This window comes from Ruditapes philippinarum, unplaced genomic scaffold (genome assembly GCF_026571515.1).
Source record: "Ruditapes philippinarum isolate M1 unplaced genomic scaffold, ASM2657151v2 ctg1700_1_1_1_1, whole genome shotgun sequence".
NCBI lineage: Eukaryota > Metazoa > Mollusca > Bivalvia > Venerida > Veneridae > Ruditapes > Ruditapes philippinarum.
This window is the reverse complement of record NW_026864492.1, coordinates 22,956-47,387: the sequence shown is the minus strand read 5'-3', so window position 1 is coordinate 47,387 and position 24,432 is coordinate 22,956. Positions and strand designations below refer to the sequence as shown.

General features: G+C 29.5%; 1 protein-coding gene across 1 annotated transcript; it reads right to left on the bottom strand.

Annotated features, from left to right (window-relative positions):
- Positions 1 to 3,704: 3,704 nt before the first annotated feature.
- On the bottom strand, positions 3,705 to 9,181 carry LOC132725788 (adrenocorticotropic hormone receptor-like). The gene is made up of 2 exons (XM_060710974.1): positions 8,998 to 9,181; positions 3,705 to 6,905 (listed from the first exon to the last, which is right to left on the bottom strand). Exon 2 carries the CDS (start codon positions 6,879 to 6,881, stop codon positions 5,787 to 5,789), a length of 1,095 nt encoding a protein of 364 aa, XP_060566957.1. The 5' UTR covers positions 6,882 to 6,905; positions 8,998 to 9,181; the 3' UTR covers positions 3,705 to 5,786.
- Positions 9,182 to 24,432: the final 15,251 nt, after the last annotated feature.

The following is a 24,432-nucleotide window of genomic DNA, read 5'->3' as shown; positions in this document are numbered from 1 at the left end:
GTTGAGACTTTTCATATTTGTGAATAAATTTGATACTAAAATAGAGAAAATAAGAATCCATTCAAAAGCCAAACACGGCAAAAGTAAAAATGTTGCAGGTCCGGTTTGATTTTGCCTGGTACTGTCAAGTGCAAAGTATGTGTAAAGTAAAGTAAAGTGTAAAGTATGTACTCCAGAAAATCCAGAAGCTGCTGATTTATTCGTAGATCTGTGTTAAATTTGCAGTTTATTGAATTGTCAATCACATGAAATAAAATGTTCCATTCAAACTAAGTATTTTAAATTTCATTTCATGTCACGCATAGAAATTTCCTAAATTAATGAGCACATTTAATGGATTATTTTTACACAAATTGACATAAATAATTTAATTCTGTATTTCATCGTCGGATGTTACATAACATATAAACAACCGTGGGTAAAATGTACCAAATTCAGTCTATATACAGCAACAGGTGCGTAAAATATCGACTTATGAAATCGTGTTTAGTAAAAATTATATTCTTGGACAGCAAAGGTAAACAAATATCAGAAAGAAGATAGCAGTGCCCACGTTGTAGACCCGTTTTACGTGTCTTACGTTGTTACGTAGTTGTTATAGCATTGTTACAAATGTTACGAAGGTTGAGAATGAAATGAAAATTTCACAGATAATTGTTACAAATGTTACAGGTTGTTACAAGTGTTACAGAACAAGCTTTGAAAATGACCAAAAATCGGAATTAATAAGGTTACATAGATGTTACAAGGTTGTTACGTAGTTGTTACAGCATTGTTACAAATGTTACGACGGTTGAGAATGAAATGAAAATTTCACAGATAATTGTTACAAATGTTACAGATTGTTACAAATGTTACAGCACAAGCCTTGAAAAGGGACAAAATTCGGAATTAATAATGTTACATAGATGTTACAAGGTTGTTACGTAGTTATTACAGCATTGTTACAAATGTTACAAGAATTTGGAGTGAAATGAAAATTTCACAAATAATTGTTACAAATGTTACAGGTTGTTACAAATGTTACAGAACAAGCTTTGAAAATGACAAAAAAATCGGAATTAATAAGGTTACATAGATGTTACAAGGTTGTTACGTAGTTGTTACAGCATTGTTACAAATGTTACGAAGGTTGAGAATGAAATAAAAATTACACAGATAATTGTTACAAATGTTACAGGTTGATACAAGTGTTACAGCACAAGACTTAAAAATGACCAAAATCGGAATTAATAAGGTTACATAGATGTTACAAGGTTGTTACAGCATTGTTACAGCATTGTTACAAATGTTACGAGAGTTTTGAGTGAAATGAAATTTCACAGATAAGAAATTCAAGCAACAAACTTGTTACAAATGTTACGGAATTCACATGCGTTACGTAGGAGTTACTTAGTGTTACGCTTGTAACAAATGGCAATAGTTTCGTTAAATTGCGCCCATTTTGTGCCCGACGTGTAAAAATCAACACTTTACCAAAACTAAATTATTTCACAAGCAGAGAGCACAATAGTAATATTTTCTATTTTTGAATGGAAACTGCTAGTAGTTCTATTAACAAAACAAGTTTAAACTTACTGAAAAATAAATTTAAAGCTGCTATGCTACTGGTTTGAGATAGTTTATAGTTTAAACACCAAGTGTATTTGATATAATTATGTATATCAAATGATATGTTTTAAGTCAGTCTTGACGTGATTTTGTCTCATTATTTGTCATTCTTTTTGTCAACTCTGAGAGCAACATATGTATAGAAAGTCATTTCAAATATCATCTACGAATGACAGAATTGTTGACCGGACACAAACATCAATGCATTTTTATGAAATAAAATTATGTCTGACCTTGACCTTTGAGCTGCAATTCCTAGTTTTTCAGCTCAAACACATGAATGTATTTTATAATCTTTCCATGCATGTCAATGCTATGAACCGGACATAATTTATAGATTCCCAATCATATTTTTGATTTTGGACAAACAGATATTTTGACCGGCCACAATCATCAATGTTTTCTTGTATAAATATCATATCATAATTGACATACATGCTTGACGGTAAACCTTGAGTTCGTAGGCGAGAAACGTCAAACTAAGTGTCACATTGAAGGTTCCATGATAACCGCCGTATGAACACATCTGCAGATGTTTCTAAATTCAAAATTTCACCATTTTATGTTTAAATGTTGAATTCTGCTTAAACCGATGCTAGCGGGCATGAACGGTACTTTCCACTTTACAGTAACGTCCATGAACAGGCTCAATTAAACAGAAAATTTTCAATTTTGTCGTTTTGGACTTTCTTTAGGGTTTCTTATTTTCTCTATTTTATTCTTCATAAGTTACTTTAATATGTTCACGAATGACTGAATTGTTTTGCCAGACACGTCCATGAAAAAATTGTCATAATCTATTCCTTTCACCTCAGATTTTGCATGCGACACATCGTCTCAATATGCTTCACATCCACGCAAACTCGTTTCAAAACCCATTTAGGTATCACAAGATTATGTACCGGAATGACAGACAAACAGACGGACGGACGGATAATTCAGAAACTATACATTTATAACATGAAGTCGCATTGAACTTGTAGGGCTTTTACTTTAAATTTCAGAAATAAAGTCGTTTGATAGACAGAATGTAATTTTTGTGTTGTGTACTTTCACATTTAAACCATTTTCTTAAGTGTCTGTTATTATATTCCATAAACAGGACAATATAACAAGCCAGAACTAGAACAATAGCTTTAACAATACCTTATTTTTTAAATCATCTAATATGTAATTCAGATATCATAGTTTTTTAATTTTATCATTTTGTTTGGGTTTGTTTCTTTGTTCATTATTTAAGGTCAAACAAATAGCCATTCTAAAACTATATGCCGAAAATGATATTTGTTTGTTTGTGTGTAAGATGAAATTGTATTTCATCGAGTGGGCTTTAAATTCTCACGAGTGGCTACGCCACTCGTGAGAATACTGTTTTTAAAGTTCACGAGATGAAATAAAATTACATCTTACTCAACAAACAAACAAATTTATTTTCTTTTTATTTTATGCTTAAAACAAGTTAAAACGAAATTTCCTTATACATTAAGTGGGAAATTATATTTTGATAATTTTCAGTGTGAAATTATCAAATATAATTTTCACGGATAAATCAGTAAACCACTGAAAAGCATAAAATAAATAATTTTAATTCTCTACATTAATCCAATCACTTCGCGACCTATGTTGCTATAATAAAACTGATTAACTGTTCAGATTTCTGTTGCTTTAAAGAACACTTTTATGGTCAAATTTAGAAAATTTGTGAAAATGACGATTGCAAGCCACTCAGCATTTACTAAATGTATACGTACGATTCATTAAATGGCTTGAAAGCTTCAGTGCATGGAACAATTCATTATTTTTATTTTATGAGCAATAACTCAATGGAGTTCAACGGATAGGGAGTTGGTGACCCTTAGTTTTAACTAACCACAGTATTCAAAAACATTCAACAAACAACACAAAATCTTATGAAAACTTTATTAAGTTAATAATTTACAAAATGAAAAATAAGCATCACATTTAAGCACAGTCATATGATAATAATTTATGAATTAATAACACATGCCTAAAATATTCTGAATAATATTCTAGTATCTAAACACACTTAATGATACCATTGTCGTTTAAATATTTCAAAATATTTCCAGAACATATTTATATAGAACAAACTATCATAATAAATAGCCATAAAAGGTTTTACTGGTGTGAAAGACTATATCGAAAAAGATATATTACAACAACGAAATCTTGGTAATTGTCATTTAAATTCAAGTAGAATTATTATTACCAAACCCTTCTTTTGGTATCTTTTCTTTAGCACTCTACACAACTTTTCTGAAATATTGAACCTATATTATGAGATTATTCTACATTGTTCAGTTTGTTGGTTTGTTTGATTGGGTTTACGTCACACCGACACAGTATATGCCATTTGGCGATAATTTACTGGTTGAGGTAGACCTCAAGTGTCCCTCCGTGCATTATTTCAGACACGAACGGGCACCTGAGTAGAACCACCGACGTTCCGTAAGCTATCCAGCACGGACGCCCCTACATTGTTTAGTCCAATACTGAGATGTTTTAAACAAAACTGAAAAACATATATTTAATGAGTCGAGAGATAAAACAGACACTAGTTTTTCTGTTAAAATATATTTTTATTTTTTATGAAACTTTCAATGGAAACGAGAGCTTATCATAATTTTCTGTGTGAATAAATTGTTTACATTCTGACACAAGATGCTGTATATTTTCCTCTCATATTTATGTAGAACACAGAAGTCATTGTATTCCCGGGTTCGGGCCTGAAAACATTTTCTCTGAGTCATTCATGACATTGAACAAGACCTAAAATTAAAACCTCCAATCTTTTTTCCCCCATTATCTTCTATTCTTTTTACTTTATATCTTTCACAATAACTTTTAACTCAGTAGATAAACATCCTGATTTAAAATATTCTTTAAGTAGCTCAAATCTTCATCATGACACATTTCATCACATATTTTCATCAGATATACATGTATTATATTTATCTATAAGTTACAATTAACAAATCAAAGTACTCGCCTATCAATTATTGTCTGTGTTGGTGAAAACACTTAAAACATGAAAATATTTATTTTGCACAAAACGTCACTATTGGTGAATTAAGAAAGGAAAGGATAATATGATATAAATGTACATAAATAATGAAAATTGTGCTTTATAACGTGCAAAATGATACTACGATTGAATAGTCGGAGAGCTCAAAGAATTACGTTTTACAAGTTATAATAATGTAATGAAAATTCAAAAGAAAAGCACTAATGATAAGTCATAAAATGATAATCCACGAAGTGTGAAACATTCTTGACGATAAATGTTAGACTTAACAATACAAAAACCACTTCATCTAATGTATCATAAACTCTAGTCTTATATATCATTAGTAATTGATTTTTTAAATGAGGCACAAAATAATGAATGCCAAAAGAATTTATGAATAAAAATATAATCTGCTTATTTTTCAGTAAAATATTATTGCCATAAAAATTCATTGAAAGCTTTAAACTTCTTATTGAATATGTTAAATTTGAAGGAAAAGAATGAATAAACAATATGGAAGCTGTGTCATTCATTACATGTCAGGTCAAGCTGGTCATTTGTTTTAAACCGCCAGTTTTTTAGTGACGCTATATACTTGTAGTGTGCCCCCATCTCTAGTTCACTTGCTCTATTTCACTTTTTTGAATTTCTATGTGTCAAAGTGCAATCATCAAGTAACAAGTATCAAGTAAGCAAGTATCCTAGGAAATTTGTTCATTTAGAATTCATATCGCATCACTACGAGTGTAAGTTCCAAAATATATTGTGAAGAAATTAAGTATAATTTTTTATGTTGTTTAACAAGAAAGGATTATTTAAATATTAGCATTTAGCTAAAATACGGATCAGTGTATCTAAAATGGTTTTGATTGTCAGTTTTTAACAAAGAAAGCAAAAAAACTATTTAAGACATCTCTAGGATAATGAACAATGTAATATAAAAAACACAATTGCTACGGAGGATGTTACGTAAGAGACATATACAAGTTTGCAATTAAAAGTAAGAACAATATTCAACTGGTTTTTTCTCTAAAATCTTTGTCAGAAACTTTTTTTATTTTCTTAATATAATTTTGATAAAACTGTAAATAAAAAAACAACATGTTTTCAGAATACATATCTTCATAAAATATATGAAAAATTTCGTTCACAGCGGTTGAAAATTCGTTGAGTTCTTGTCAGTCTTACTTGATCTGCTACTTCTTTTTGATGATGTAAAGAAAGCTTGAAATCTCTGTTTTACTTTCGGTAGTCGAATGGCATAAATGAATGGGTCAAAAACGGCATTCAGTAGAAGAATCAGATATAAGATATTAAGGATTTGTGTGACTTTATCAATATTAAGAACGATGTACATACGGTCATTTCGATTTTTAATATACATGAAAACAGTGTACAATGCAAAAGGAGTCCAGAACAGAATAAATGTACCGACAAAGAGCCCGGTTGTCATTAACGCTTTTACGCTTCCAGAGTCGGAATGATGGCGTGCCCTTTCCCGTCGCGGCATCGCCCTTTTTATACGGCTATAGATTCGTCCGTATAGTAAACATATTGCGAAAAGAACAATAAAGATGAACAGAATAATGGCTAGTTCAATATGATGATTCCCTTCAGCAATTACGGTGCAAATTGACCCGCCTTGACCGATAGCAAACACGACTTCCGGTAAACCTATAAATAGACTGACAAGCCAAACCATTATAACAGCACAATTTCCTTTACAAAACGTCATCTTTTGTCTGTAACGTAATGGTTTAATGATAGCGCCATAATGATCAAGGGCCATGGCAAGTAAATTCAAAAGTGTGGTGAAAATCGCAATATCTGACGTCAACCTTACTACAGTACTGATACAATCATGTTTATTGAAGAAAATGTAAGTGAAATAAAATGAAAAGTTTCCGAGCGAAATTAGAGCATCTGACAAACAAAGGCTCATGATGAGTTTGAGGTGCGTCGTCATTTTTTGTCGCATTTTAACAACTGCTAAAATTGATGCAACGTTTGCTATGATACCCACAACACAAACAATAACTGTCAGTGCTTCGATTGGATCTGTAAATATTATGGCAGCTTTCTCTGCTGTAGTTCGAATTGCTTGATGCTGGTCCCAGCTACCAATAGTGCTCAAACTAGAATTATCGGTTGTATTTATTGCTGTGTCATTTTCTGAAAGGACAATGGTGCTATGATCAGTTACGTCGTACTGGACAAAACTGGTTTGTGTCGAACCCAACATATTGTTAAACGCTATCCAACAACCCTGCAAATAAACAAAAATATTTATTTTACACGAACTATTTTTGTGTACGTGATAATTTATAGTTTTTCTCTGATATATCATATACTGGTCTCTGTTATACTTTTAACCTACTGATTATCGCTCAATAAAAAATTTGGCATCTTACGCCTTCCAATTACATAAGTTTTAACGGTTTAATTTAATCATATTTTATTGCTTTTACATTTTTTACAAAAAAAAGAATAAAAGCTACAACTTTTGGCGTAGGTTGTTTAATTTAATGGAAATATATATGAAAAAAGCCTTAAACATAGTTATAATAAAAGTTAATTAAAAATACATAAAATACAACAATTAAATGAGACAAATAATAATTATTTTAAGTTAATGAATGTAATGAGAAAAAAGTACCACAGCGTTTTGATTAGTAATGAAAATAACTTAAATTCAGCTACACATTTTTTATTGAAAATGTGTTTAAGTAAACTTATAGAATTAATGTAAGTAGAACAAATATTTTATACTTGTGAGAGAAAAAAAGACTAAGTAATTTGGAGAGGGATAGTTTGCGGAAATTGGCAAGAAAGTAAATGTTAAAAATCAAAGAATGTAAAACTTTCTTTTACACAATGTAGAACACGACTGCAAATACACTAACTGTTTATAAAATTGCACGAGACACAAACAAAGTTGAATTGTTTTGGACGTATTAGTGAATTTACGCTAATAAGCGTACGTTACAGAACCATTACATACAATACAAAAGCAGACGCCACGGAAACAAACTGACGCATGCATGGATTTTGAGTTTAATTGCCAAACAGTGCACGGCAAAACGAAAACTTTACATAACATAACATAGCTTTACATTAACCCGTGACATATAAATAGTAAAATCCTTCTTAGGGCCACTCCGGAATTAAGAACATCATGATATTAATAACAATTATAATCGGACGTAATTCTTGTCTTAACGTCTATCGTAGCATGGTCCAGAATTAAGACCAATATGCTTATCCAATTTATTCTTTCTGTGTTTTTTTTTTCAGTATTTTTTTTCTATTGCGACCGCTGTAAGTCCAGTCAACCCAACATATATTTAGATCACAAGTTGTAATGTTTATCTTGAATGCTTTTTGGAAAGAGAGTCAGAAAATGTTATTGACGTATCCAGTACAATTTCTTGTCATATGCACAGGCATATATTTGTTCAGAATTTTAATAATGTTCAAATAACTTTTTATCATAAATTAAATAAAGATATTTCAAGAAGGATAAATCAGCAATTACACTTTCGATATAGTGAGACAAGTTTGATGTTTCAAATTTGCAATTTACAGTAAATACTTTCTTAACTAAAATGCGTTATATATTTAGGCTTGGCACTTGATGTTACAATGTGTCATGACTAAGTAATATGGTATACGATAATGTGAAAACATAAAGCTTAGAGTAGTTTAATGTTGCTTTTTGCACATTTTGTAAAGAATAATCATTTTCTAGATTAATGATTGACTTATGTTTACCATATTATATTGAAACCAGACCAATAGAAAATTTTATCTTTAGTATTAACTTTAAATTCTTAAAATTATGTTCTGCTCTCCTCAGAATAGATATTATAGTGCCCTTTCATAATATTATTTGAATGTTATAATACATATTGTTTGTTCATAAAAAAATAAAAGAGACCGTGGTCATAAACTTTATCGGCCATAATAAGAAAATCTAAATTGAGACGACCCCGCAATTAAGACCTTTTTAATTCTGGCTCGTTTTTAATGAATCCTACAGACTATTTATCAGGGTACGTAATATCATAATTCATTTATCTGGCAACAGTATTTTTTCTCTAAAACTGGAACAAAATAATTTTATATGACATTTTAATTATCCATGTAACAAACACAAACATTCGAACATCAAATTTATTAAATGTTTTCTTATCGGTTTCATAAAAATGTTATTTAGTTAGTTTTGATATCTCTCAATGTGTACAGAAATTCCTAAGATATTTCTTTCTAAATTTATTTTATTTTCTTCATAGCAAATTACATATTTATCACCATGAATAATAAATCTTTAAGGATAATTACTGAACGTAATTTATTACCTTTCAAATTAAATCCTTTCTTAATAAATCCGTTCAAATTCTGAAAATATTTGTTATTATTTTTCCAATAAAATATATCTCAATTTTTCTTTTATACTAGTAAACCTCCCTGCTACTCGTTATACAACTGACAAAATCGACTTGTTTCACGACATTTCATTGGATTTTTAGCACAGCTATTGTATGATACATTTATTACATGATTCTCTGCTGAAGGCGTTAAAGTAATTTTCCGTTACTGTAAAGTATCAGAGGCACTATCTGTACAAAATAATTGCTGAACGAGTGACATTTTATAACATTACACAACTTATATATATCCAACATAATTGCCTTGATTGTTCTTGAAATTAAGTGCAATGTAACTTTGTCGCATATGGGATTTATTCAACATATTCAGAATATGACTTTGAATGTTAATATATCGATAGGCAATGAAGTGGGAACTGATGAAACTGGAAGAATTCCACTTAACATCAACTAAGGCATAAGTATTATCATTTTTTAAAATAAAATAAAAAGTAAGCTTTTGTTAACGATTTTTGATAATTATTGCGTTTTTATAATGAACATCTATTATATATTTACATAAGACTAAATAAATGTTCTGTTCTGGTCTGTTCTCTTCTGTGCTCTTTTGAAAACAAGTTATATAGTGCGTAATTGCACAATTACCAAGCCGACTCTATTTCATTTAGATAGGATGTTTTTCTCGTGTGAAAGAATTGTACAAATTAATCACTTGTCAGAGAGAGATAATAGAGATAATATATAAATTATCTAAATTATACAAATGTCAGTTTTCTATTGGGTTAAACTTTTATTTAAAAAAATACAAAATGTTATCACAGCATTTTCATCGTTGTTTTAGCTTTGAAAATTCACGATGTTATGAATTGAAGTAACGTTTTCATTCTGAAGACAATATTGCAGAATAACAAATATAGTAAACAAAAGTCAACAAATAAACACGTGTTACGAACTTGTGTGTTTTATTTAAGAATATGGCGTGTGCAGTTTCGATTTATTCTATTGAATAAAAATACTTCGGAAGTTAAAAGATTTCGATGCGTTTACTGACAAATAATTATGCACTAAAAATGTTAATTCGAATCATATTTAGGGGTATATTTTCAGTTTCATATCAAAGCTGTTATAGCATTAAATAAATAGATTTATTTCATTCAGTACAGATTACATGACAGTCATTATATTTCTGAACCTTTCCGGTGTATTAATTAATATTGTGGTGAATTACTCACTTGAAGTAAGGTATGTTGATCAGAAAATCAATATGTGTAATTCGTTATAAAGAATCATTATCCTTTCATTTTACATCAAAATTGATTTTTAATAATATTTTTTGTTAAATGATAAATAACGTAAAAATATGAAATTAAATGTCGCAATTCTTTGTTTTCCTGGCTAATTAGTACAAATGATATATACAAAGCTTGATAAAAATTCTAATATAATTATACTACTTCGATATATTTGCGTTCTAAAATGATATATTTGTCTTATAATTACCTTTCCAATGTTTCGACAATGTATTTGAAAAAGAATGTAAAGAGACGTTTTGGATAACGAGTTTTATAAATATGAGTCCATGAATTATTGGAATAATGTCTTAATAAACATTTAGTATTTGTTAGTTTTCACATGCACAGGTACAAGTAGGTATTTACATTTTACAACAAAGTAAGACTGGATTAGAAAACAATACATAACGCTTAAAACATGTGTATTATTTAATAATCGAGTGAGAGCATTTCTAAAGATGATTGCCACCGAAGCAATGTATCTTTTACATACAAATTGTGAAGTTCTGACTTTTTTAAAGAGAAGGAAGGCGAATATTTCCTAAATTTGATTCTATCATCTCTTACCGGCATATGTAGATATGAAAATGTAAGTTTTGTTGAATTTAAAAAGAGCAATGTGATATTTTTGTTTCATAATAATTTGCCACAAGCAATTTCAAAATATTTATTTCTTACTTTCCCGCTGCACATATAGTTTTTTAGGTCTATCTTTAAAACCATGTAAAGGAATACGGACACTGTAGAGAAAATCAAATTGGTCTGAATGTTTTTTTAGAAATATGTGATTAGCTCAATTCAAGAAGTTTTGTTGTGACCTTTTTCCTCTTTTCACATTAGAATCAATCTTGCAACATCACGTTGTTTTTTTAATTTATAAATTGCGTAAAAATAGTTGAGCAGTTCATTACATTCTCTATACATTAGATACATATCAATTCTTTTACAAAATAAATGTTGACGCTGCACATCAAAGACGCCGCCAAATGATGTGAACAGTCACAAGTAATCTACATAATCAGCCTTAAGAGTCGTTCTCTACAAGAGTTGAATATCCGAAGCACTGATCTTTTTTTCTCCGTGGTCATGGTATGTGCTTACTGTTTAATAATTAAGTTGCATATCTTTGTTAATTAGTACAACTAATGCATGAATTCACAAAGTAATATCATGTCTGAAATTCTGAAATGATTGTTTGTTGTGAAAGTGTTTAAAAGGTCTGGTCAAAGCAAACTTAATTGGAAAACAAGAAAAATTTTAATGATTGGTTTACTTAAAATAAATGCAAGACAAAGACAGAGGTAAAGAAAAATATCTTCGTTGCACCGATAATCTGTCCATTTAAATATTTGTGCGAATTGCATAATGTTAGAATGATTTTTAAGACGAACTGTTCTGTTATTTAACAAGTCTGAAATATCAAATAATAGTTATGGATGAATTGTTAAATATAATCAATTCTTAGTTACGTATAGTTAACTTATTTATAAAGATTAATCACAAGACTGCATATTTGCCTGGAATCTAGGTATACAACATCTAAATGTAATAACAATTAGACTAAAAAGAACGATCGTCACAGAATCATTCATATAAACCTATTGCAAATATTTTTGATACGTTTTAAAATAAACATACTTTGTTCTCTTAGTTAATAAAAATACGACTGAAATGTTAAGTTAATTGTTGTCATGAATTAGCGCACGTTATTTATTAGGTAATTAAATTAGATAATGATAAAGAGAATATGATATTCAAACATGGCACAATCACTTCTGTAAACGTTAATTTTAATTAATTCATTAAAGTTCGGTGATATGTTTTACATCAGAAAATGTATTCTTATTAATTTGAAAACATTGTGATTTTGTTCAAACAAAACAAAATACACAAAAGGAAGACTAAAATTATCCCCATTGCTGAATAGACGAATGCATATCTAATAGACAGCTCTTTCAATTCTTTGAATAGTTCGTACATTTTGAACTTGTTGTAAAGATGCATGTTTTAAGTTTTTGATAAATCAAAATTACAAAAAATAAAATTGAGACAATATAGAATTAGAAAAAATGTAATTATTTACTTTGTAGCAATCTATTATGTTGTTCACGTGTAGTTAAAGTAATATTTTAGTACACGTGTACAAGACACATGTGTACAAGACACATGTGTTAATGTTTTATCAATGTCATTTTAGATCTGGTTTTGTAAATTTCTTATATGATGTTTTTTACAAACGTTTTAGTAAATATAGTTACACTTAATTAAAACAAATACCTGTGTTTTAAACACATGATGTTTTGAGATTTTAAAAGATAACTTTCAGTCACTGATCTGGCTAAAGTTGATATATTCACCATAATGCTGATCAGTACTATGAGATATCTTTTTTTGTAATTGCTGTTACATTTCTTAAAGTTCTTTTTAGTAGTAATATAAAATCTTAAATACTCTTAGCTGATCGTCCGTAGTTGTAATATTACTGTCAACATTAATCTATATATAGTGTTCTTTTAAATTGTTGTTAGTATTCTTGTCGTCGGGAATGTCTCTTATAACTATATAAAGCAGTTGTATAGAGGGGCAATGCTTTAATGATATGCAGATTTGAGTTCTGTAATTTTTTATGTTGTAACATTGATGGGACAATAAACTTATAAACTGTATCTACGAAATTTATTCCTACCAGCTGATGGGTATTGTGATCAAGAGTTTGACATTAACTAGAATATATTCCTGTATTTATCTCTCCATTGTGTTAATGAAGAGGTGATAATGAGCAAAGCTTACATCTTAATGCTAATAAATAATTCCGACAAAAGACATCTCTAACTTTCGAAGTCCAATTGAAATAAAGCATTATCCATATCAATTTATATTAGTTCGTCTTTGATCTACATAGTTTGCTTTGAAGTATGTTATGACGTGAATATTGTTACGCTCCTGCGCTTGGTAGAGTGAGCCTTAAACTGTTCTAGATGTCAGCTGCTCCCTGCTGGCCAGATCTATTTGTAGTCTATCTGTCTGATACCTGTCTGTCTGACAGCTCCTCTGTAGACTGCAACTCTGTGCTGCCCCGTACTTTTTGTAAGTCTGTTCACCGTGAAGTTATGCACCTTATTCTGCTGTAGTATGCCGCAGCTATCCGTTTTGACTGCTCTCCGTGACTAACTTTGTCTTGATGTAGACAGCAACTATCTTTTCTGTCTGCCCTCCGTGATTTCACGTCGTCTGCTGGCCACCGAGCACGCACAAAGTTTGAACTTCAATGTTAAAATAATTAAGGAGGGAAAAATTACAAATACTTTTTAAAGTTTCTAAAGTTTATTAAACATCTTAAATAAGCCAATATATAAATAAATTAACTGTAAGTTACTATCATGTCAAAAAGATCGTTCATAAAAATACTGTTTTAAGTTACAATCTCAAGTTCCCTCAATAATGTTTCTAATCAAAATAAAACTTGAACTTCACAAAAATAAATGTCCAATTCTTTAATAAAATCGTAAAATCCCAAAATAAATTAATAAAAAACGTTGTGCACCAGAATAATTTCGAATAAATGCCAAAAGTATTGAAAATTTTAAAGAAAAAGCCAAAACGGTGCACAAAGTAAATTTTGGATGTTGAAGCTCCCGACTGAAGGAAAGCTGGCTATTTATATGCCACAGTCCCCACACATTCCACAACTTTGTGGAAAGGACGCTCCACAGCCATTTTTGTGGGCTCCACGGTTTTTCTCGTGGAAAGACGTCCCACAGATTTTCTTGTGGGAGGAACGCTCCACAGCTTTTTCTGTGGGCTCCACAATAATTTTGTGGGATATCTTCTGCGCCAAAAATAGGCACCTTATCAACAAAATATATACATCAAAACTTACAATAAGAATAATCACATTAAGATATTACATTTTCTTAGTAACAATATAAGTTAACAAATTATGGGATAAAGAACTATCCCTTGCATCACTCCAGTAGTGCCTACGTAATAGCAGTTGACGTCATAGTCCAACATGGCCGACAAGGAAAAGTGCATTTCAAATTATCATAAATAGACAGTGTTAACAATTATATTCAGATGGATTTATAACGCAGATTTACATATTAAATGAGGCTGCATCATAAACAATTAAACTTTAACATCTTGAGTGTGAAATAAAGGAATTAACTTTTATGACAGAAGTCACGAAAACAGATTATAAACACAGGATTCTACCATGGATAACATTTAGGGAAAATCTTCCAGAATCAGGAAGGATAAAATGCTGGCACAATACGTAGATTTACGTTGATGTCCTGTATGTTTCACAAGGACACCACAGAATTTTACTGTGTTGTCGCCAGTAAAAGCTTCTCAAAATGAAAGTGAAAGTAGAAATAAACAAGACTGAAATCCAGTGAAATCACAAAAGGTAAAATTTCCAGGGCATTACAATATTATGAAATTTAAATTTTTAAATTATCAATGAGGATTTTTGTCATGCAATAGATGCATTCTCTATTTTAGAAATAAGTCAAAATACTTCAATCTGAAGAAAAATTATAACTCTCTAGGTAATGTTGTTTCTTATTAACTGTAGAATGGCCAAGACTTCCCAAATTTTGCTTTTTGTCAAAATAAATGAAAAAATTAAATTTACTTTGATACTTTGCAGATTATTTTTCTAATCAAATACCTCAGATGCTCTAAAATGAGAAATGCATCCTTAACTTATCAATTATAGATGTAAACAAGTTAAATGTTGATGTTGCACATCAAAGACGCCGCCAAATGATGTGAACAGTCACAGGTGATGTGCAAAATCAGAATTGAAAATCGTTCTCTATTACTGTTACAGTTGAATATCCGAAGCAATATTAATTTTTTTCTCAGTGTTCTTGGTATCATGGTATGTGTCTGAAATTCTGAAATATTTGCCTGTTGCGACAACGATTGAAACGTCTGATCGAAGCAAAATAAATTGGATAACAAGTAAAATTACAATGATTGTTCAAGACAATATGTGCCGAGAATATGTCCATTTAAATATTGATGCGAATGCATAATGTTCGAATGATTTTGAGGACGAACTGTCTGTTATTTTACAAGTAACAAAAATAAGTCTGTAATATCAAATAATAATAAATAGTTAAAAATATAAATAAATTGATAGATGTATATCCTCAAAATATGCCAGGGGAACCATAATTGGAAACTGAAATGTCATTACCTCTCTCAACGGTTAAATTTTAGAACAATCGACTATAGACTTATTTATTAGATAGATAAAATTAGACAACTATAAAAAGAAAATGATATTAAAACATTGCGCTATCACTTTAGTTAAACGTTTATTTTAATCCATTAAAGCTCTGTGACATGTTGTACATCAGAAAAGCTATTTTTTGGAAATTTGAAAACAATGTTATTTTGTTAAAACAAAAAAGAATTCACAAAATCAAGTCTAAAAGTTTCCCCATTGATACACGGAAAAATGCGTGCACACGCCGTCTAATGACGAATTCTTGACGAATTGAGAAAAAATATCCTTTTTGAATGAAGGCTTTAGCAAAATTACAAAATGATATAATTTTGACACAGAGGACTATGTTTTATTTAATTTATCGAAATAGGAACGCTCCATTATAGCACAATATAGATGCGTTGATTCTTCCACTCAGAGTCGAAACTGGAAGATATATTGGAGAACCTTTGAATGATGGAATTTGTAGGTTATGTAATGACAGTTGTGTTGAAAACGAAGTACATTTCTTGCTTAGTTCCCCCCCCAAAAAAAAGAAGAAAAAAATGACATAAGATTGCAGTCATTTGGTGACATATTAAATAATAATGTATTTATGGATTTGAGTGCCGATGACAAGTTAATCTTCCTTTCTCAAATCACAATAAAAATTGCAAAATACTTAGTAAAAGCTTATTTGCATTCTAGGCGGAATAACATTTATAGAAGTACAGAATTTTCCGTTTCGACCTCACAGGATTTTCAGAGAAGCTTATCATCACAATTCAATGAACGAACTCTATACACTTTAATGATAAGTTAAGGCATTTGTAATGTTTTAAACACGTTAAAACCATTCATATATATTAATTCTTTAGACGTTAAATCAACTCGATTATCCATGTTTATATAAATGATGTTTTTCTATGAACAGTGTCTTATGTACATGTGGCCAAGCGATTTGTTTGTTCTGTATTTGTTTAATGTTTGTTTATACTATATACTAGTACATATATCGTAATTCACTATAATAAATAATTTTGTCACTCCTGTCTTTTATTGTATATTACCTTATTTTAAACGGCACCAGTTTTGCACATGTATTAAATATCAAACTCTGTAAGTAATTCTATTTTACTCTAGTCATGATAAAAGTCATTGTTTAAAACAAAATTACAAACATTCCGGTATCCCTTGATGATATAAATACTAGGAACATATACAAACGGATACAAGGTAATTAATGTTTATTTAATTTATAATAACTGTGCAAATCAATATGAAATAACAAACGTGATATTACATGATGCGGTTAAAATTATGGAATTTTAAATTACTTTTAATGGAAAGTTTGGCTTCAAATAAATTAAATATATTTTATTCATTATTTTTCTTCTATTTCTACAATGTGATATGCTTTATCAAAATAATCTTTATAGGTTACACTCGAGAAAAGTGCATATTTATTGAGTCATGATCTATTCAAACAAGTACACTGTTGCTGTACATGCGCTGCTATGAGAATGTTACATACATCATTTTGCCTTCATAAGTGTATTGTTTATCCTACTCATATGTAAACAATGTGTCAATTACCTCAAACATATATATCTTGATATATTTTGTAGTCCATCATTTTCAAGAAAAAGAGAAATTTCTAAAGAACACCCAGAGCAGCAAAGTTGAAAATGTTGCCCAGGTTACTTGATTATAATATTTATTCTCTTTTTTACGACAAAGATATCGCATGGTTTTTTCACACACACGAACTGACTCAATGAAACAAAGTCGATTGTCTTCATCATACTTGCCTTTGTTCTGGGTTCTGACTTTTTATTTGAGTTACATACTATTCGGCGTGTGCGTGATGTTTGATTGGAAATTGACGTTAAAGTGTATATAGCTATACATTTGCTGTCTTGGGATTGTAAAATTGTTTTGATATTGTGATTAAAATGACTACAGAATACTTAAAATGAAATAAATATGACAGTACATTTTATTGAAAGCTAGTTGGGCATGCCTGAAGTCATCTCAAAACCAGGCTGAAATAATGGCATACTATTTTGTTTTGAACCATTTTATTCTGTTAATTTATAGTAAATAAAAAATTTAATTGTTACAAATATTTTAATGTACGACCATGCAGTAAGTTTTACTGTTTTACGTTTGGATATCTGGAAAATTTCGTCGAAATAGACATCGATGTGCGATGTTTCTAGGTAATTACATACTAAGCACACATACTAAGCACACATGTCTGTTAAATGCTTTTGGATATGAATTTTTTGATATGACATTAAAGAGATCTCAATACATCTGTTACCGTGTTATTAATATGATTTCGAATTTATTTTATTGTCAGAAATGTAAACAATTAACAACAAAACAACACTGTATATATATTAATTTCAATTTTACATTTCAATCCCAACAGACATAACATCCATTTATAATTTATACTTAGATATGATATTCGTAAATAAATGAACTGTATAGTTTTCGATAAAACTAACTGATTCTTTAAATGTTGTTTAAAAAGTATTATTCTGTGTGAAAAATATTGTTGTTGTAAATAGTGAAATATTATACAACTAATATTTTATGTATCGGAACATTGAGTATGTCTCTAAACATTGAGTATTTAATGGAACCACTTTGCCAGTTTTAAAACATTATAACGAAAAAGAGTAATCAATATTATTAATTTTGAACTGAGATTAAAATTAAATAAAGTTGCAATCAAAATGTTATCTCTTATATCCTAGTTATTCAGTCCATGTGTTCGGGCTCTTTTAAGCAAAATATTAATTGAGTGTCATTGCTTTTTAATTGCAAAACGGACATTGAAAAATGAAAATTGATAAATAACATATCACCTTGAGATGGCTTCGTTACGTAACTATTTTAACATATTTTTTTTGTAAATGATTGTTTTTCCGTTTTTCATAGGAATCCAGTAAAAAATCATTTTGGCTGAAGTACGAATATATTAAATTGTTTGTATCTACGTAAGCGACAAGGGCACAAGACGGCGTTTGTGAAAATGTAGTTTTTTACATCTCAAAGGATAGGAATTCATTAAGATGGGAATATTTGTTAAGTTATTTAATTGATATTTAATCTCTGATGTTCTTTTCATCTAATTAGATTTATCTTAAAGTAAAGTATGTAATACGGCCATTAATTCTAACAACGAAATAAAAAAATACAAGCATGTCTTTGCAGTCTTTAGTTTTTCATAAATAACTTACTTTGTTCTGTCTGACTGAATTGTGTTTTAATATTTGAAGCAATTTATAATTCACTCATACGTTATCACATCCGTTAACCGGTTTCGAGATGTACATCTAGGAGTATCTTGATCGTATCAGAATATGATAATTATATACGTTATCACATCCGTTAACCGGTTTCGAGTTGTACATCTAGAAGTATCTTGATCGTATCAGAATATGATAATTATATACGTTATCACATCTGTTTACCGGTTTCGAGTTGTACATCTAGGAGTATCTTGATCGTATCAGAATATGATAATTATATACGTTATCACATCCGTTAACCGGTTTCGAGTTGTACATCTAAAGTATCTTGATCGTATCAGAATATGATAATTATATACGTTATCACATCTGTTAACCGGTTTCGAGTTGTACATCTAGGAGTATCTTGATCGTATCAGAATATGATAATTATATAGGGTTAACGCATGTTTTTCCGTGTTATAACGTCTGCAGAGTCCCGAGGAACGGTTGGTGCCAGGCGAGGGCTCCAACAGTTCTGAGGGATTCTGCAGACTTTATAACACGAAATAAACATGCGTTGACGCTGTTATAGCATAAGATTTTAAAACAGATTCGTGATGTACAGTTAATACAAAACACAATTACATTAAATTCTTGTGCTTGGACGGTATTCATCAAATTCAGTGTGTAACTGAAACTAATAACGTTTAAATATTTTAATTTTATTTACTACTTTCAATTAAGCGAACTTGCAAATGGCTATTTTGAAGAAAAAACTCATTATCTTGTAATATGAATTTCACATTAAACGTTGATACCTCTGAATAGTTGCATCGAGGGTGATCATACAAATTTCGATATCTTAGTAGTTTACGGAATTAATGTCAGAACTAATGTTTTCAAAAATATCTGTATAAAGAGTCTTTATGGCAGAATCTACTTCAAGGTATTAGCATTAAAGATTTTGTCTAAATCTAGTGTTGAAAAAGGAAAAGACATTGTTTTAAATAGTAAGGCTTCATCATCACAGTTAGAATTACCTGTAAGACACATTATAGTCATATAATTAAAACATAATGAATGTTCTTACAATTAAATCATGCTTAACATTGTTAAGGTTGTTATCGTCGACTCTATATCTTTCGCTGTTTTTTGGGTAATCTCCCAAATCTAAACGACACTTTGGATAAATTAAGAACCGAAATCATTCAAAAAGTTCAGTCTGTATAAGAAATAATAACATAATAATAATTGACGACCTGACTTCCGAAAAGACCACCTAAATTTCAAATCAGGTGGTCCGGTTTACCACCTGCTAAAATATTAATGACAAAGCCTGGTCTTTTGTGAATAAGTTCTGGCACCTTGCATTGAAAAGTGCCATTATTTGTGAATACTGTCTTTTTCATCCTGTTTAAATTTTACTTTGTATGGGAACAAATGTGTTGGAATATTATTCATTCATGAAAAATATCTTTAATTATATATAATTCAGGATTTGTCTGTTTTGTTAAAGTCAATGACATTATCTCTTTAATGACTGTAAATTCACATTAAACAATTTGAAAAAAAATACTTTATTACTTGTTTGATCTGCTAATTGGGACCAAATTCGTTTTTTTCTTCTTTTTCTTACGTTTTAGGTTTTACTATTTAGACATTACAACATTGCTATGGTCCTGCAAAAACTACATGGAGTTTTTTTATGGAATGATAACAAATGAATCAAACTGTCTACATGTTTTAAAACATATATTTACAATTAACAATGTGTTTCAGTGTTATTAAAAACATGATTATGATATTGATTTCCACAATTTTAGTGTCAATTTTATTTATTACGGACGATTTTTTGTACTTATAGTGCTTAAACAATTACGTATGTACATTGAAACATAAAAGAATATTGCAATATTCTACGAAGGACTCATTGTTACTACAATGCTTTGAAATAAAAAATATAAATGTAGGTATGACTCACCTAATGCATAACCTCCACTTTGAAGAGTATTCAAATAGGCTAGAACTACTGCCAACTGCATTGAAACTAAGGAAGACATGTTCATACTTTCTTCCCTTCCTTTGAACATTATTAATGTGTCTTTTGGATCACTTTTGGAAATAATAAAAGTGTCTAATTTTAATTTTATAATCATTATTGGTACATTATTGTATTAATTGGCTGATTTATGCCAAATTGATTATTTAATATGGAACCTAACATTTTCAAAGTCCAGTAAAATAAAAACTAGACGGAAAAGTATTTGAAATTTGTCACGATTAACCAATATGCTAAAGAAAATTTGGCAATTTTGAAAATAGCCCGTCATTTTCGTAAAATTAAGGATATTTTCAATAAGGCCATCCGAGTAGAAAAATGGCCTAACAATTATTTGAATGGGTTTGGAGTAGGGTATATTAATTATATATATTTCAAATATTTTGAGTAGAAACAATAATTTGGCTTGTGCCATTTGTTAGTTGAATACTATTATTTGTTTATTTACGATGTTCAATTGGCAAACATTTTTTCATATTGATTATATAATAGATTATTAAGAGTTTCTGATTTTTGAAAAAGAGCACTTCTAATAGCCAAGTTTTAGTTAAGAGAAATCTCCATAACTCGTAAATTATACGGTAAGTTTGTTTAAAGTTTGCAAATAGGTGTCTTTTAAGGGATATAACTGACCAAACAAGTATAATAAGTTGTCAATTATATAGTTCCTTTAAGTGCCCACTAGGGGGCTCATAACTTAAATAGAACAAAATAAACAAAATAAACGAAAAGCCGACATTTTATATGCAGTTTTCCTAACTTGTATTTATAAAGAAATTTACGTCATTTAGCGCATCGAAGCAAACGTCCTTATTAAATAATTTTGATTAAAGAGATCACTTACTGGGTTATTGCAGAACAATTTTGAATTAAAACTAGTTTCTCAATAAATAATTTTAATTGTCACATGGTTTCAGGAAGATAATATTTCAAAGAATGTTTCCTGATGCATTTTAATTTTTACGATTCCTAGTGTATACTGACCACTTTTTGACTTCTACAACGTGTTACTTTTAAGTTAAGTAAGCAAATAAGCTAACTTAAACATTATTCTATTTCTACCAATCATCTTTCGGAAAAAATACAGGATAGTTAAAGTGTGCTTTAACAAATGTAGAAACATGCTGGATTTGCACATGAAGCCAGAAAAGTGCGAATATTTAAATATATGTTTGGTAATACTATATCTGTATGTATCCTTTACAACACCATATAGCAATTGTGTTTGTTATCAGAAAAATTTATAATACCATTGTCTGTCATAAATTATAGAAAAAACAAAGTTTTCAAACTTTATGATAAGCTAACTGCAAGACAAATAAGATTATATCAAACTTTATGCCATTTGCTTGATTAGAATATTATTTTCTGATTAAAATATTATTCTCAATAGTTGTTTTAGTTTTGCTCAAGTTATCTCTTTAATGATACAGAACTAACTGAACTGCATTTTGTAGTTAAGATAAAACACACAGAGGTTTTATATTATAAATGTAATGCTGAAATAGATATTTTCAATATTAAAATTTCGAATAGCATCATTTGTAAAGATATTAGCCAGTTGAATATTTCATGTAAATTAATGACAATAATTCGAGATTTATTTTCGATAAAAGTTCAAATAAGCAAATAAGTTGCGACCGAAAGATGCACTTTACAAGTTTAGTCTCAGGTGTAAGTCAGTTTTTTTTTTCAATAAAAATAAATACATTAATTTTAACGTTTAATTAAAATGTATATAAACATTTGCTGTAATATTAAACATATTCATGAATGTTTGGAAATTGTTTTAATTACATATTAAAACTTCGCTTAACTGTATGTTAATATATAGAGCGTTGGACTGGGAATCAGGCGAGCCGAGTTGGGTTCCGGACGGTGCAGGTCGATCATGAAATCTTTTCTACGGCCATTTACACTGTACCTCTGCTCTGGCATGATTCAGTACCTCGCGAAAGAGAAGGCAACTAGTACTGACAGCTTGACCAGGTGGTGGCTGAACTGTGTTCTGTTAAGTTCAATGTGGCGTACGGCCGTGATCCAAAGTGAAAACTACTTATACCACTATATGTAACATCCACAATTACATCAAACAGGAACATTGAGGTCCTAGATAATTGTTATATATCTACAAGATTTACTGTGTTACACGATAACATAGCACGTATTATTATTAAAATTCATTAGACATCTGTAGGGTCATTTCTAAAGGCGAATTCAAGCACCAGAAATGATATTTTGAAGAAAGGACAAACATTATACCATACATATAAAGCTCAAATGAAGATAAATATTTATATATAGATATTAATTTTCTTTAAAGTCTAAGTCACAATGTTCAATAAGGATATATTTTATATTAAGAATTGTTGTATAAGCACACTAATATACATATATCCAATTTATCTTCACTGTGGTAACAACCTTAATTACAACACACAGGATCTTTAAAATGTTATTATAATGGATTGAGATCATATAAGATCTTAAGAAACAGCTTTGAAAGTGAAATTATTTGTAATAAAGGTAGCAAAATACAAATTCAATTTAATAGTACATCTTGCTTAAAAAACTAAAGAAGCAAAGCATGGCTCTGTAATTACCAATTCGTAACTTTTTGAAAATAATAACAGGATACCAAAAATAAAAATCTTTTGAAATACATGTAGTAGCTTTGATACTTGAGATTTTACAAAGTTATTATATCATTGCACGTGCACTAAACTTTCATTCTTATGGCAAGAATTTGACATTTAATTTAAATAAATTCGTCATTGGGCTGTATTTTTTCTGTCCGTTGTGTTAATGTAGAAGTGATAATGAGCAAAAATTACATCTTAATGCAAATCAATAGTTCAAACAAAAGACAGTTCTAACACTCGAAATAGATTAATTGTAAAAAATCCAATTGAAATGTAATCAATCTATATTTATTATTTTCACATCTTGTCTTATGATACATATTGTAATAATGTTATATAAATAGTGCGTATAAAATGACAAAAATTGACCGCTGTTTTAAGTCATTTATCTATATAATTTGATTTGTTGTCTTATGACGTAAATGATTTGAATTTTAAATTCGTTAATTATCAATGATGATTTTTGTCATGCAATATATGTGTTCCATTTCGAAATAAGTCAATCCATTTTTTTAAAAACTCTCTAGATCATTTTGTATCATATAAACTGGAGGGTGTCCAATACTAATCAAATTTCGCTTTATTGTCAAATTAAATGTTACAAATTTATTTTATTTTGTTATTTAGCAGATTAATTTTTCCAATCAAATACCTCAGATGCTCTCAAATGAGAAATTAATACTTGAAGTATAAATTACAGATGTAAATGACGAATATATGTAAAATTTGGAGCTATATAAACCACTCTAATGAACATTTTGGCAAAATTAAAAAAATGATATCATTTTTTTCCATAAAAAAATTAAAATGTTATAAACATCGTTACTGTAAATTTAAGGTAAATCATTTGATGTTATGATATTTATTTCAATTCATGTTAGACAACTTTCCAGAAAATGACTTTGTTTACGATTTTATTTAATTGTACATGTATGTGTCTGAT